At 43.5% G+C, this 13,102-nt stretch overlaps 1 protein-coding gene across 1 annotated transcript in view; it reads right to left on the bottom strand.

Moving 5' to 3' along the window:
• The window catches only part of rasgrf2b (Ras protein-specific guanine nucleotide-releasing factor 2b), a gene marked incomplete at both ends in the record, with an annotated part of 308,695 nt that overhangs the window by 26,501 nt on the left and 269,092 nt on the right, over positions 1-13,102 (bottom strand). Inside the window, one exon of the mRNA XM_084439496.1 lies at positions 10,781-10,893. Coding sequence (XP_084295622.1) covers positions 10,781-10,893 — 113 coding nt within the window. The remainder of the gene's footprint in view (positions 1-10,780; positions 10,894-13,102) is intronic.

Raw genomic sequence — 13,102 nt, 5'->3', positions numbered from 1 at the left:
GCACTGAGTGAACTGTACCAGGAGTCAGGTGACCCTGATACTTAGCACAATGGGTTTCACCTATCTAAAGAAAAGGGGTTAATTGTCTATCCCATTAGGGTCATGTGACCCTCAGATACCATATAACAGTTGGTGTGGCTATGTTTATTCAGTTGTCTGAGGAAGAGCGTTGTCGCTCGAAACGTCACATTTATATTTTATGTCCATAAAATAATCTAAATGGGAGCTACAGTGTGCGGACTCTTACTTTCTTTGGTACATATGCTTTTTTAGTCCAGCACCTGCCTTTTGGGATGTGCGCGACCCACTTCTGATTTGGTTACATAGAGACCCGAAATCGCAGTGTGTGGTTATATGTTATTTATTTGGTGATACACTTTCTCAATGATTCACGGTTTATATATGAAGAGGCCAGCTGGCTTTCCACAATTTGCAAGTACGCTATTAAATCAATGGTTTCTCCCTGTAATGTAGAATTGATAGCCTATAGAATAACCCCATTCCAAAAAGTTTTGTTCCTATAACCATTGGCGCCTACACCATAGAGCAAGCGGAGCAGGTGCATCTCCACTCAAGATGGGGGTGCAAAAGTGTGCTTTTGCATCACCACTTTTTTCATCACCACTTTCCTTTTATGTTGTTGTTTTTGTCTTTTTTTTGTCTTCTTTTTTTCTATTTGCCAATTTTGTATTGTCTGAAAATTACATTTATAGCATCCTCGGAAAAGACGCACCCCCCATCATGGACCTATTATTGATGGTCCCCATGAACATGCTACACGCTTTAAGCAACGTTCCACAGCTGAGCTCACTTTGACTCAGATAGACTCCAAGCTTGAGATTTGCACGAGGTCGCTGGTCAAATTTCACAGAAGAGGTGGCAATGAGACGACTGCGGCAAACAAAGCTTACATTTCAAAAGCTCCCCATAAACTGAAATGATGGACAAAAACAGGTAGCTTGCTGGAATGATGTCAAAGAAGCATAAAGGTGGTCTGGTCGCAGGCCCCCAGGATTCGAAATCTAAAGTGAAGCCCTCTTGAACCGCGCCATCTTGGCAAATTTGTAGTCATTTGACTATTTCTGGTGCCTTTTGTATTTGCGCAGTTGTGCTTTTCTGGCCGATCTGGACGATTGATTCATTATTACCATGGATCAGTATTAGCCAATTGCACAATGCCAGTACTTCCTGAAATTAGACATGCTTCTCTATTTCCTGTCCTGCACTATTGGATGAAATTATTATTCAGGTGTGCCTGATCATTGTGCTTCAGTCAGGCACACCTGAATACCCTACTAACACATGCAGGTTGCGCAAACGTTCTACATACGGCAGCTATAGGTGACGATGCATCTGCGCCACGTGCGGAAATTACGCGGCCATTTACGGAAACGCGAGATCTGCCGATTAGTAGCCGCTACGTAAGAACGTCACGTCATTCATAAGTTGCGGGCGCGTGCAAAAAACGCACGTGATCACGTGGGCAGGAACTTCCGTAATAAACTCACTTGGCTGGCACTTGATCTACACGTGAGCAGCAGGTACCGTCATAGACTGACTTGGCTGACACTAGATTTACAGGTATTTATATGACTTGGTCTGCACGTCTTTTTTGCACGGTGCAGATATGGTCACTTACTTACTTAACCCTGACCACTGGCTATATTAAGCATTTGCAGTACCACTGGCTATATTTAGCATTTGCAGTACAAAAACGAATTAATGCTATATGGGGATATAGCAGCAAGCATTATGATACAAACCAAGATGAGACTGAACATCATTAACAGTTTAGAACATTTTATTAGGCAAAGTACATTGCAAGAAAACTAATTAAAAGTATACATATTTACAAGGATGAGGTTTACGGTCTGTCACATTACGCATAGCCAGAAAAAAAATAACATATGTACAAGCTCTGGCTAGCAACCCATTATCTGACAATTGCAAAAGTTCTAAAAACAAAAATGAAACAAAGTGCGCATTCTGTGGCAGGCAGACCGGGAACAGACCGTTGTATCCCACAAAATGAAGGTAAAAAAAAAAAAAGAAAAGCTATTTACAAAAAAGGCATCCATCCTGGCGGGCTGGAAAGGGAGGTCTAGGGAGACGGGCTGGGGGTCACCCTCATCTGTATCGAGGGTCTGGGCAGAAGAGGTCATCCTCATCAGAATACTCCACTGTGGTCAGGTCTGGAGCTGCGGTCAGGGGCTGGGCTAGGGAGGTCAGCTGGGCTGGAGCAGATGCCTAAGGACAGAAATGGCTGTAAACGCAAGTCGCATACGTTCATTTGAAGCATGCCATGTCACTGGATACGAGAAAATTAACTGACATCACATACCTTTTTGCATCGAGCAGGGGCATGTTTCAGCGTCTTCTGCAGCTGGGCAGACACCTCCGTCACAGTGGTGTACTTGGCTTACAGGCCATAACTGCACCTTTTAACCAAAAAGGGAATGGTTTCAATGCACATGGCATGAAGCAAAGACAATGTATTATTTTGCGAAAATATGAACAATCCCTTATGACATTGTAGAGGGTCATATTCTTTAGAGGCTTCTTCCCCCTCTTCCCATGGACGCTGTAGACACCACACTCTGTGTATGGCAATGGCTGACAGCACCCGCCGGACCACATCTGGCAGATCTTTGCCGCCAATGGAACTCAGATATCGTGTCTGCAAAACATAAAGACAATCATTTACTTTTACACTTCCTTAACACTTCCCTGCAAAAATAAGGAAAAAAGTTCTGCCCTGAAGTTACTCACCATCTTCAAGTTGAACTTAATCAGCATCTTTGATGCTCCTTGTCCTTCAGCGGCTCCTCCAAGACCTCCTCCGTTTTTGCAGGATCCAGTGCATCCAATACTGCTCCCCGTGCAACCCCATCAGACTCAGACCCAATAGTCTCTGCGCTAGCTTCCTCCGACTCTGCATGACCTCACCGAGCATGCCTGTCAAGCTGGACAACTGCTGATACACCATCCTCTGGCAATCTGGATATTAACACAGATGTGGCTATAAGTAATTGTACTGTCACATAATGGAAATTTAACTCAAAGTATATCCCTGCATGCAACATGACAAAATTCTGCATACCAGCACATGCAGAGCTTGATGGCAGAGGGGTAAGCGGGGGGCTCCGAAAAGACGTGGAGGGCAATACTGCTGGAGCTGTTGGTCTCACGGGCGATGGCATCACAGACTAAGTGAAAACCAAAAAGGATAAAGGGATAAGCAGGAAACTAGGTGCTGGCGGCGTACGGCTTCTGGCATAATGGGAAGAATCAACTAGTCATGAAACAGGTAGACATGTCTGGTCTGGCCGGGGTGCTAATCTCCAATGGATGCTGCTTGTGCCAGGAGTTCAGACGGGCTGAAGGGCCTGGCTCACAGGGCCATCGCTCACTGCGCCTTAGCTCTTGGCACCTGGCATAGCTGGTCTGGTCTGAGTTCTGCCGACCGGCTGCCTGGGCACTGGAACATATAGTAGAGGTAAATTAGCTCAGATTAGTCAACTCAAGTAGAACTCTTTTGGGACTGTTGAATGCACTTTATTATATTACCTTCGTCACTGGAGTCATAGCGCGTGTTGCGCTGTCTCTTCCTTGTGTCTTGGGAGTTAATCCATTGACGACTGCTGCTCAAACACCTTCGCCAAGGCACTGGCTACTTCATAATGCTCTGTGTGTTCCTCAGCAGAGACAGAGGTTGTCATGGCTCCTCTTGATGTGCTTGTGGAGGTAGATCTGGGAGGTGTAGGAGAATGGGCACTCAGAGCAGGAGAACACCCAAGTCTTGCACAACTCTAACATCGCAGCTAGGACAGCGAATGAGAGAGACCATTAAAAAGGATTCTCCCACCTGTAGTACAAGTTCAAATATAGAGTGATTATACGTCATTGTAAATGAGAGCTTACTCTCAATTGATTCACAAGGTTAAATAAAGATTGAATGAATATGTAGCTAGTGGGGGGTAACAACCACACAACTGTGGAGAGAGAATGAGACACTTGGTTCCCTCCTCTACTGGTGTTCATGGCCATGGCCACACACCTGGAATACTCTAACCCTGATTTAAAGGCATAAAAGTGGGGAACACATTCTTGAGACGGTTCCTAAAACTGGAGGGAAAAAAAACGGGAAAATTATCTTCCTCTTCCCTCTCCTCATCACTCACTTCTGCATGGGGCTGAGCTCTACCCTGTCAGCAGTGGCAATACATGGGATAGCGGCTCAGCACACAGGAGAACTGCACAGAGAGGAAGGAGGAGAGAGAAAACCAACAACAAAAAAGGCAAGAAGGGTAAATAACTGAGCGAATCTTGCAAGTTTGCACTACAGGGAAGCAATTGCTCAATTTCCCTGATATTGTGGCGTCACTGGCGTCAGTGATGTGTCTTATGAATCCCACATGTCTACCACTAACATTAACTCAATATCAATATTCCCATTTGTTTATCCCGTCTATGGAAATGTATGTGCATTTGTACTTACGTGTGCCTGCCTATATTGATGATCAGGTGTTTCTCCACCTAAGGGCTGGCCAGACAGAACCATCAGAGACCATTGGGCTGAGCTGAGGAGAGAGCGACATGTTAGAGAGTATGTGTGCATATGTACAGTAGGACCCCACTTATCGGAACCCAACGGGACCGAAGGTCGTTCGTATCTCTGAAATGTCCGGATGACTGAAACTTATGTTCAAATGCACCAAATTCAATAAGTGGTATACTTGTTTCATATAGACTCATAATAGACCAACAAATACCCTTAATTACTTGTGAAAATGCATCAAATGTGCAATCAAATAGCCAACTAAACTCATATAGCCTAGCCTATAATAGACCTACAGTAGCCTATAATAAAATAACCGAATTTCCACTTGAGTGCGTGCTTTGATCAAATACAGTACTTTCTTCTCAAATGAGGCGTACGCTGCATCGATAGGCTACTGTATTCGCAGAACAAAATGGTATAGCCTAAAAACAACCCAACATTAGAACAATTAGAGCAAATGCTAATCAATAAATAAATAAATGAAATGACAGACAAGTTGTCGAGTCTTAGGCTATTGTAGCCTAAAAGAAAGTCTCTAAAACAACCAATGTAGGCTTACGTGGCCTAGGCCGTAGGCTATTATTTAACAAATACAGTAGGTCTAGTAGTCTAATCTACATGCCCACAACACGTCTGTGTTCCTGAAGTCCATTAACTGGGAACGAAAAATGACTCGATGCTCCTATGCTTCAGGTTGCTGACGCGCTTTCTGGCTGCCAAAGAATGCAGCTCTCGCGCAGCAGACTCGTTTGCGTTTTGTGCTCGACATTAGAGAAAGAAAGAAATGAAACGTGACAGTAGGCTACAACCTACAGGCAACATGTAGGTCTACATACAGTTGTTTTTATTCACAGTAGGGTACAGTACTGTAATGAAAATCCCACCAGTAACCAGATAGCAGGCTAAAAAAAATAAATAAATGTTTTTTAAGCCTGTCCGGTAGACCGGGATGTTCGGATCTCTGAAGTTCGGATGAGTGGGGTCCTACTGTATATGGTGCTCTTCTGTTAATACTCATGAGGGCATTTAACTGAACAAGACTCACAGAGCCTGTGGTGCTGTCCCAGGACTGCCCCTGGCCACGCCTGTCCCCGTCTTGGCGCCTCTTCCTGTCCCGCTCACCTGCTGCTTGCTCAGTTCAAACAAGAACTGGGAGGTTGGCAACTGAGAGCATGGGAGGGGAGAGAGGGAGAGAGAGCGAGAGTGGGTGACCCTCTCGTTGGCTGACATGCACACTCCACAGGACCACGTGATTTCTGACACGTTTAGAGGAACAGGGCAACATGTCTACCACCCTTCACCCTCAGTAATTAAATAGATTTTGCAAGACACTATATTAGTAGTCCACATCATGAGTACCTATTATGCAAAATTTGGATTTGTATGTGAGTGAAAACGTAGTACACAATTCTTTACCAGTTTGACAGCATGAGCAACCATTTCAACAGTTAAGAGTAACATGAAATCACATCCCAAAACCACCAAGATGGCTGCTGTAACCAAAAAAGCCAAGATGGCTGCTATAACAAATCCTGCTAGCTAGCCTAGCTCCGTTGTTGGGGCTTCTAGTATTCTGTTAACGTTAACTTCGGAAAAATGAATGCCTAAAAACGAACACCTACTAACGGTGTCGTGGGTTAATGCAAAATCAATGAGTAAGCTAATTATCGCATTTTATTCCAAGCGATGAAACAGTACGAACGTGCAGGAGCTCACGCGAGTCTGCTAGACTCGAGAAGACTCCACCATTGCCCTTAATTAGGAAACAATGACCCACGACAACACTTCACAAAAGTTATAGTGTACACAACTGAAATATTCTCAAGTTGCCAAGCCAACATTATAATTTAAGCTACAATTACACAAAAGCGAAAGTTATAACAATCATTGCGACAGAGTAATTTTACGTAGGCTACTTAGCTAGCCATGATGTACAGAAAAAGGCTAATCACGTTAGCTGGCTAGCTAGTTAGCTAACATTGGAAAGAGAGCATCTGCATATAGATAATCATTAGAAAAGGGTAGCTTGCACATAACGTTGGTGTTTTATCTGGGACGATACCAAAATACATAGCTAGCTATGTATACATTGAAATTGAGATACTTACAGGATCTGTGTTGTCGCGGGGACAAAGACTGGCGTGTTGGTCTTTCTCAATCGTTTCTGTTTCAAACAGAACGGAAGTATACCCCGTCGTCGTCTTCTTCTTCTTCGCTGGGTTTAGTGGCGGATCGCACTGTACCAGAGTGTGTAACTTGTTTGTCTAGTTCTTCAATTGTGTCACCTAAGAAAGTAGCCCAATGCCTTGCATTCTTTGTTTTACGTTCACTGCTCAGCGTTCATTGCTCACATTTAGGTTGCAAAATTAGGACTTTATTCATAGGCATATTTTTTATCATTATTTTTATTAGGCCTAGACTGCAAATCTTTAGTGTTAATATTAACTGTAAATGAGAAATTACACACAAAACAGACATGCAGGATTTCTCCTCATTATTACAATTCTGTAACTGTGTGACTTCAAAATATATTTAAAAACCTAAGTAATTTACAAATGTTCAGACCCACTGTGACACATGTCCAATAAAGTCAGGGTGGGACTGTAATGTAACAGCATTGTCACGTCATTTAATTACATCGTAGTTACGGATTTAAGCAGCAGTGACGGCTACGTTCCCTTACAGTCTCCTTGAGGTCGGTTATTTTGGTTATTTTGCGACTGAAAAGGCAAGTGTCAGCTAGGTGTCAGCTAGGTCCGCTGTTGGTACCGTCGCAAATTTACCAAACTACCACCAATGTGTCCCGTCAGCTTTACGTACTGTGTTAGTAGGGTAATCATTTCATCCAATAGTGTGAGACAGGAATTAGAGAAGCATGTCTAATTTCAGGAAGTACTGGAGTTGTGCATATAGTGAATTGGGATTGATCAAGGGCGAATGTGAAATAGCAGCCACAAACTCAGCGGGTTATCTGAGATGCGGTAGCAGCAGCCAAAGCTCCTGCTGGCGTGAAGCTTTTCAACTCGTCACTGGCTCCCTGGAGGAATTTAGCCTGGCTGCAATAACGTTATCGCGAACGGAATGAATACCATCTACTAGCAAACAGAACATGTTCAGCTATAATTAACCTTTTAAAACTAAGATGCCTGGATAAAAATAAAAAAAATCTCCAATGGATATATTTGACATAAACAGGTTAATATGCAAGCCGGTTTTCATTGCTAACTCAAAGCGGGGAGAGCCGGGAACGTGGGTCTACATTTCACATAAACGTGAACCTGTTCGTGGACGCGCGTAGGCCAGAAAAGCACAACTGCGCAAGTACAAAAGGCACCGGAAATAGCCAAATGACTACAAATTTGCCAAAATTTAAAACTTTAAAACTTTGCCTGCTACCTCTCGCCTGCTATATTGTCCCAAAAAAAAAAACAGCGAAAAACGTAGCATAGTCCAGAGCATGCTATAGGCCGTTTCAGACGGGGAGCGATATTCCGCCTGCGTTCTTGTTCGGATCAGCGGAGGACGCACGCGTCCTGCGTGCAGCTTAACGAGCAATACAATTTCACGGGTGCTGGTCACTGTTCAGCGAACAGTTTCAGGACAGCTGTCATGGCCGATGCCAGGAAGCAGTGCATTAGCAAATATTTTAAAAAGCCTTTCCAGATGAACTAGAATCTTACTTTATGGCGAATTATATGTCAGAACACCAACTAACACCTCGTGAGTTTCTTGTCTTTGGAATTGAGAGTTTAACATGTTTTTTGAATGATTTTTCAAGGTGCTCATCCACATCCATTGTATGACCAAAACGGTGGTAGAGCAATTATCAGAATTTCTCAAAAGTGCTAGATTTGTGAACTTTTTTGATCTGAACCATTGTATATGATCATAAGTAATCTTAAAACAGGGCTAAACATGAATTTTCCCTTTACTACTCCTTTAATGTAGAATGATGAAATGACAGTCACAGAACAGTCTGAGAGAGGAGGCAGAGGGACCCAAGAGTTGCAGGTAAGGGAACTGACAGTCAGCTGAAAGGATAACTTAAGAAATAACACCAAGTTTATATCAAATGTCCCCCTCTTCTTTACAGACTAGCATAAATATGGTGTATTCAAGATACAAGATCCTAAATATCTTAATGTGAGCCTTGCTTTGGTAAATGGATAGAGGTAGTTTAATGGCTATACTGGGGTGACTAGATGCTCCCCTCTTCCTTACAGAGTAGCATGATTGTGTATTCAAACCAGTATAGTGTATTCATAAGTGTATTGCTCCCCAGCGCTCGGGAATCATTTGGTGATTTAGCCCCCCAATTCCAGCCCTTGATGCTGAGTGCCAAGCAGGGAGGCAATGGGTACCTTTAAAAAAAAAGAAGATATATATATATAGTCTTTGGTATGACTCGGCCTGGGATCAAGCTCACAACCTCCCAGTCTCAGGGCAGACACTCTAACCACAAGGCCACTGAGCTGGTAGGGTGACAGAACAGCCTGAGAGAGGCAGACAGACCGAAGAGTTGTGGGTAAGAGAAATATCAGTCAGCTGAAAGTTTAGGACAACATAAGAAATCAAGCCACGAACAGTAACATGCGCCCCTCTTCTTTACAGAGTAGCATAAGTATTGTGTATTCAATCCAGTTTAGTGTATTCATAAGTGTATTGCTCTTCTTAATGTAGACTGATGAAGTGACCGTACGTAAAAGAGGCAGAGAGACCGAAGAGTTACGGGTGATAGCACAGCCTGAGAGAAGCAGACAGACCCAAGAGTTACAGGTAAGGGAAATATCAGTCAGCTGAAAGTGTAGGACAACATAAATTACGACAGAAATGGATCATATGCTCTCCCTCACACACTCCTTCTAAACTGATTTCTCTCTTCACATCCATTAATAGGGCTATGCCAATAATTGTCAGTTTATATGTCAATATCCGTGTGGCAATATCAGTGTTTGAATTAAAAAAAAAAAAAAAAAAGTTTGTAAATCAATAGCCTAATAAACAGTAGGTAGATGTGGGCAAAACTTCACCACTGCTAAACCACTCAAAATAATAAAGTATAGCTGTAAGTAAAATGACTTTGGGAAAGTAGATTTCAGACCCACTTTCCCAACCTTAACGTTGAACCCTGGTCCTGGTGCCTGAATTTTGTGTTTTCCTTTGCATAAATAAAGACTGACAGCATACATTGTTAAGTTACATATACTACTATTTGTGTACTGGATATAATATATTCAGTTGGTCTAATAATGGCCTGTGTTAATATATACATGTTATCCTGTATTGGGAGTAAGTGAGTACTTTTATTGTGAAGAGACAGGAAGTTGTGTCGAGAAGTTGCGCGGGGTGTGCAGTGTGGAACATGGCCGTTGCCAATAAAGCAGTTGTCGAGCAACTTTAAAGTTTGTCCTTTTATCGAGTAACACATTGGTGAATATACACTCAACAAAATGCAGGAAATCAAGTGTCTGAAACTGGAAATTCACCGTCTCCAGGAGAGACACCACGCCCATCTTCAGCTCCCCGTTCATCTCAAAGTCCTGAACAAACTGGAAATGTTCTGGGGGAGGACCCCCAGACCCCCCTCCCTCACCCCTGCACCCCCACTTTAAACTATAACTAGGTGCCCAGGCCTATAACCACTGGCCTAGTGAATCTGTTGGCTCTGTCTTTGCTCCACAATTGACACCGCTCATCTTGCGCATTTGGTAAACAGATAAATTCATATTAGCACATTTGTGTCAAAATACAGTATCCCACATCAGCATGATCGCTTGTAGAGTCTCCTATGGATACACTAGGCCTACTGTACCTCAGCTCATTCATTCAAATATCATTCAACGAGTCCGTCTTTTTGTGCTCCCTTCTGCATTCCACAAAATAGATTTGCAAGTTCACATCACCATGGGCTACTTTCTCAAATGGTATACATGTACATACATTGTACATCTCACGTTAAAAATTATAGTTTATATATAGGCTATAATTTTGATTTGATTTCGCTGAATAGGCTACATTCCAGCCTACAGTTCCCAGTCCCTCAATAGCCTAATCTACAGTATTGTCCGTACATTCCGCTGCCACTAGTTGCTTATTGGTCAACGATGCCTCCTGGTGGTTAGTGTACAACACTGCAGGAAAACACATGGGTGCTTCCCGCCACCAATGCGCGCATGTGTGCATGTGATTCTGTGTGTGTGTCTGTATGTGTGTGTGTACCTCAATATGTTAGCAGTAGCTTTCCTCTCCTGAGGCAGCAGGTCTGGGTCTCTCAGCACCTCCTCCAGGAGAGACACCACGCCCATCTTCAGCTCCCCGTTCATCTCAAAGTCCTGAACACACACACACACACACACACACATAGATACAGTAGTGAGCCCTTGGGGGTAGTAATCTTACCCGCGGGATCTCAGTGCACCGTCTGCGGCATTCCGCACCACCACTCGCATGCCCATAGAGGGAGAAGTAATACTACTCATTAGCTGAATCCCAAATCGCGCACTTAGGCGAAAGTGCAGAACACTCGCGGCCTTGTGGCCAAGTCCACAAGGGCTCAAGGTAGTCCCAAAACGGAATTGCTAGGTCCACAAGTGCGCCACTGCCACCATTTTGCGCACTTTAACCGCACTTACCGAAAGTCCGCAATTTCGCGGACTTAGGAGCAGAAAATACCCACAGTCCACCGCGTCTCATGTGACACAGTGCTTGAGTGCATCCGAGTCATGATCCGAGTGCATCACACATAAATGATGACATTTGCCGATAACACAACATTTATCTTGAAATCCACATGCTGCAAACATATCCCACCTAACATAATTTTTAAATTATTATTAAATTAAAACAGACGTTAGTCGGTCAAATTTGCAGAGCCGAGCGGAGAGCTGAGAAGCGCGTCAGAGCAGCCTCTGCGTCGGAGGGACGCGGCAGCCAATGAAAAATTCACGGCCCTGCACCCACTGGCCCTTCCACGCACGTCAATTAAGTGCTCAGGCCTCAGGCCGCAAGTGCAAGGGGCCGCAAGGGTGGTTTGCGCACTCAGATTGGGATTCAGCTATTGACCCATTGCTGTAGCCTTGTCTGGCACATTAGGGATGAGCTTACCTTGTTCTCAAACTCCTTGTTCTCCGCCTGGTTGTAATTTAATTATTATGAACATAGCTATCTATCTATATCTATCTACAGTATCTGTCTCTGTAACTGATGTCAGGTCCATGTCTGTTAACTCATATGGAGCAAAGTTTCGGGACAAGTAGAGCTTTAACACAGTAGGTTAGCTAGCTAGCTAACACAGTGTTCTCATATGGAACATGGCATCAGGACGAGTAAGCTAGCTAATGGAGCTGACTAGAGATGTGTTCAAAATCGTTCACTCACTCCCTATTACCTATGTAGTGTAACCCATATAGTGAACTACATAGTGAATGATTAAACGGTTTTCGGACACTACGGATATTCATGGACGCAAGCAAGCAGATGCGCCAAGCATCATCAGTATCATCACCAGTAAACAAATAGCAGGTACAGTAGTATTCAGTTTCCATGTTATGTTTAATGTTAAATCCCAAATAAATGGTTGGAATTCTAATGATGTGCCAGTGTGGTTTTGTCAACTTTAATGCTGTCTGCTAATAGCAAGCTGTGAGGCTGCACAATAAGACCGTGATAGCCAGTTAGCTCATGACAGCAGCTTCCATAATATTAACAGTAGCTGTCGGTGGCTATAAAGCAGTTAGCTAACATTACAATGGTGATTCCTGTAGCTACTTTGATGCTGTTGTTTCAACTTCTGTTTCTCTGGCAGGAACGGAGACAAACTTAAACTTGCATTAGCAGCAAAACAGCTACAGGAATTATCGTAACGTTAGCTAACTGCTTTAGCCACTGACAGCTACCGTCTTCTTCACTTATTCTCCTTCGGTAAAACATGACAGCTTTGCATTGTGGTATTGTGGAGTGCCTAAGCAGAAGCAGGAAGAGAAAACCGCCATGGGACCTTAAAGGAGTCCTATTATGCTAATTTTCAACAATTTAATGTCTTTGGGGTCCCCAGAACATATCTTTGAGTATTTTTGCTGAAAATACCACTCAGAATAAGCGTTCAAGCATGCCTCTATACCCCTCTGTTGACCACAAGATCAGCGGATTGAGAGTGTTTTTTTATATATATATGCAGATGAGCTCAGCTAAGAGTAAGTCAGCAGGCTAGAGAACGAGGGCTGTTGACGGCGCTATGCTACCTCAAATATAGCTGGCTAGCCTGGACCATCCACACTCGATGCCACTGTGACAAATTTCACTTACCTCTCCCCCCCGAGTAAACATGATAGTGCTATTATCTCCACGTTTGCATGCTGTTACCTCTAACTACATTCGCTAGCTAGACACCACCAGGCTATATGACACCATTCGACTACAAACGACTACAAAAAGCTAGATTCTGTAGGCCGAGGAGAATCCAATGTCCACTTCTTAACATTTGATCATTTTAATGACTGATCGATGAACTAGAAGTCTACCAATTTCATTCCACTAACGTTA

Source organism: Borostomias antarcticus, assembly GCF_949987555.1.
Source record: "Borostomias antarcticus genome assembly, chromosome: 6".
NCBI lineage: Eukaryota > Metazoa > Chordata > Actinopteri > Stomiiformes > Stomiidae > Borostomias > Borostomias antarcticus.
The sequence above is the reverse complement of the archived record's forward strand: the minus strand, read 5'-3'. Positions and strand labels throughout refer to the sequence as shown.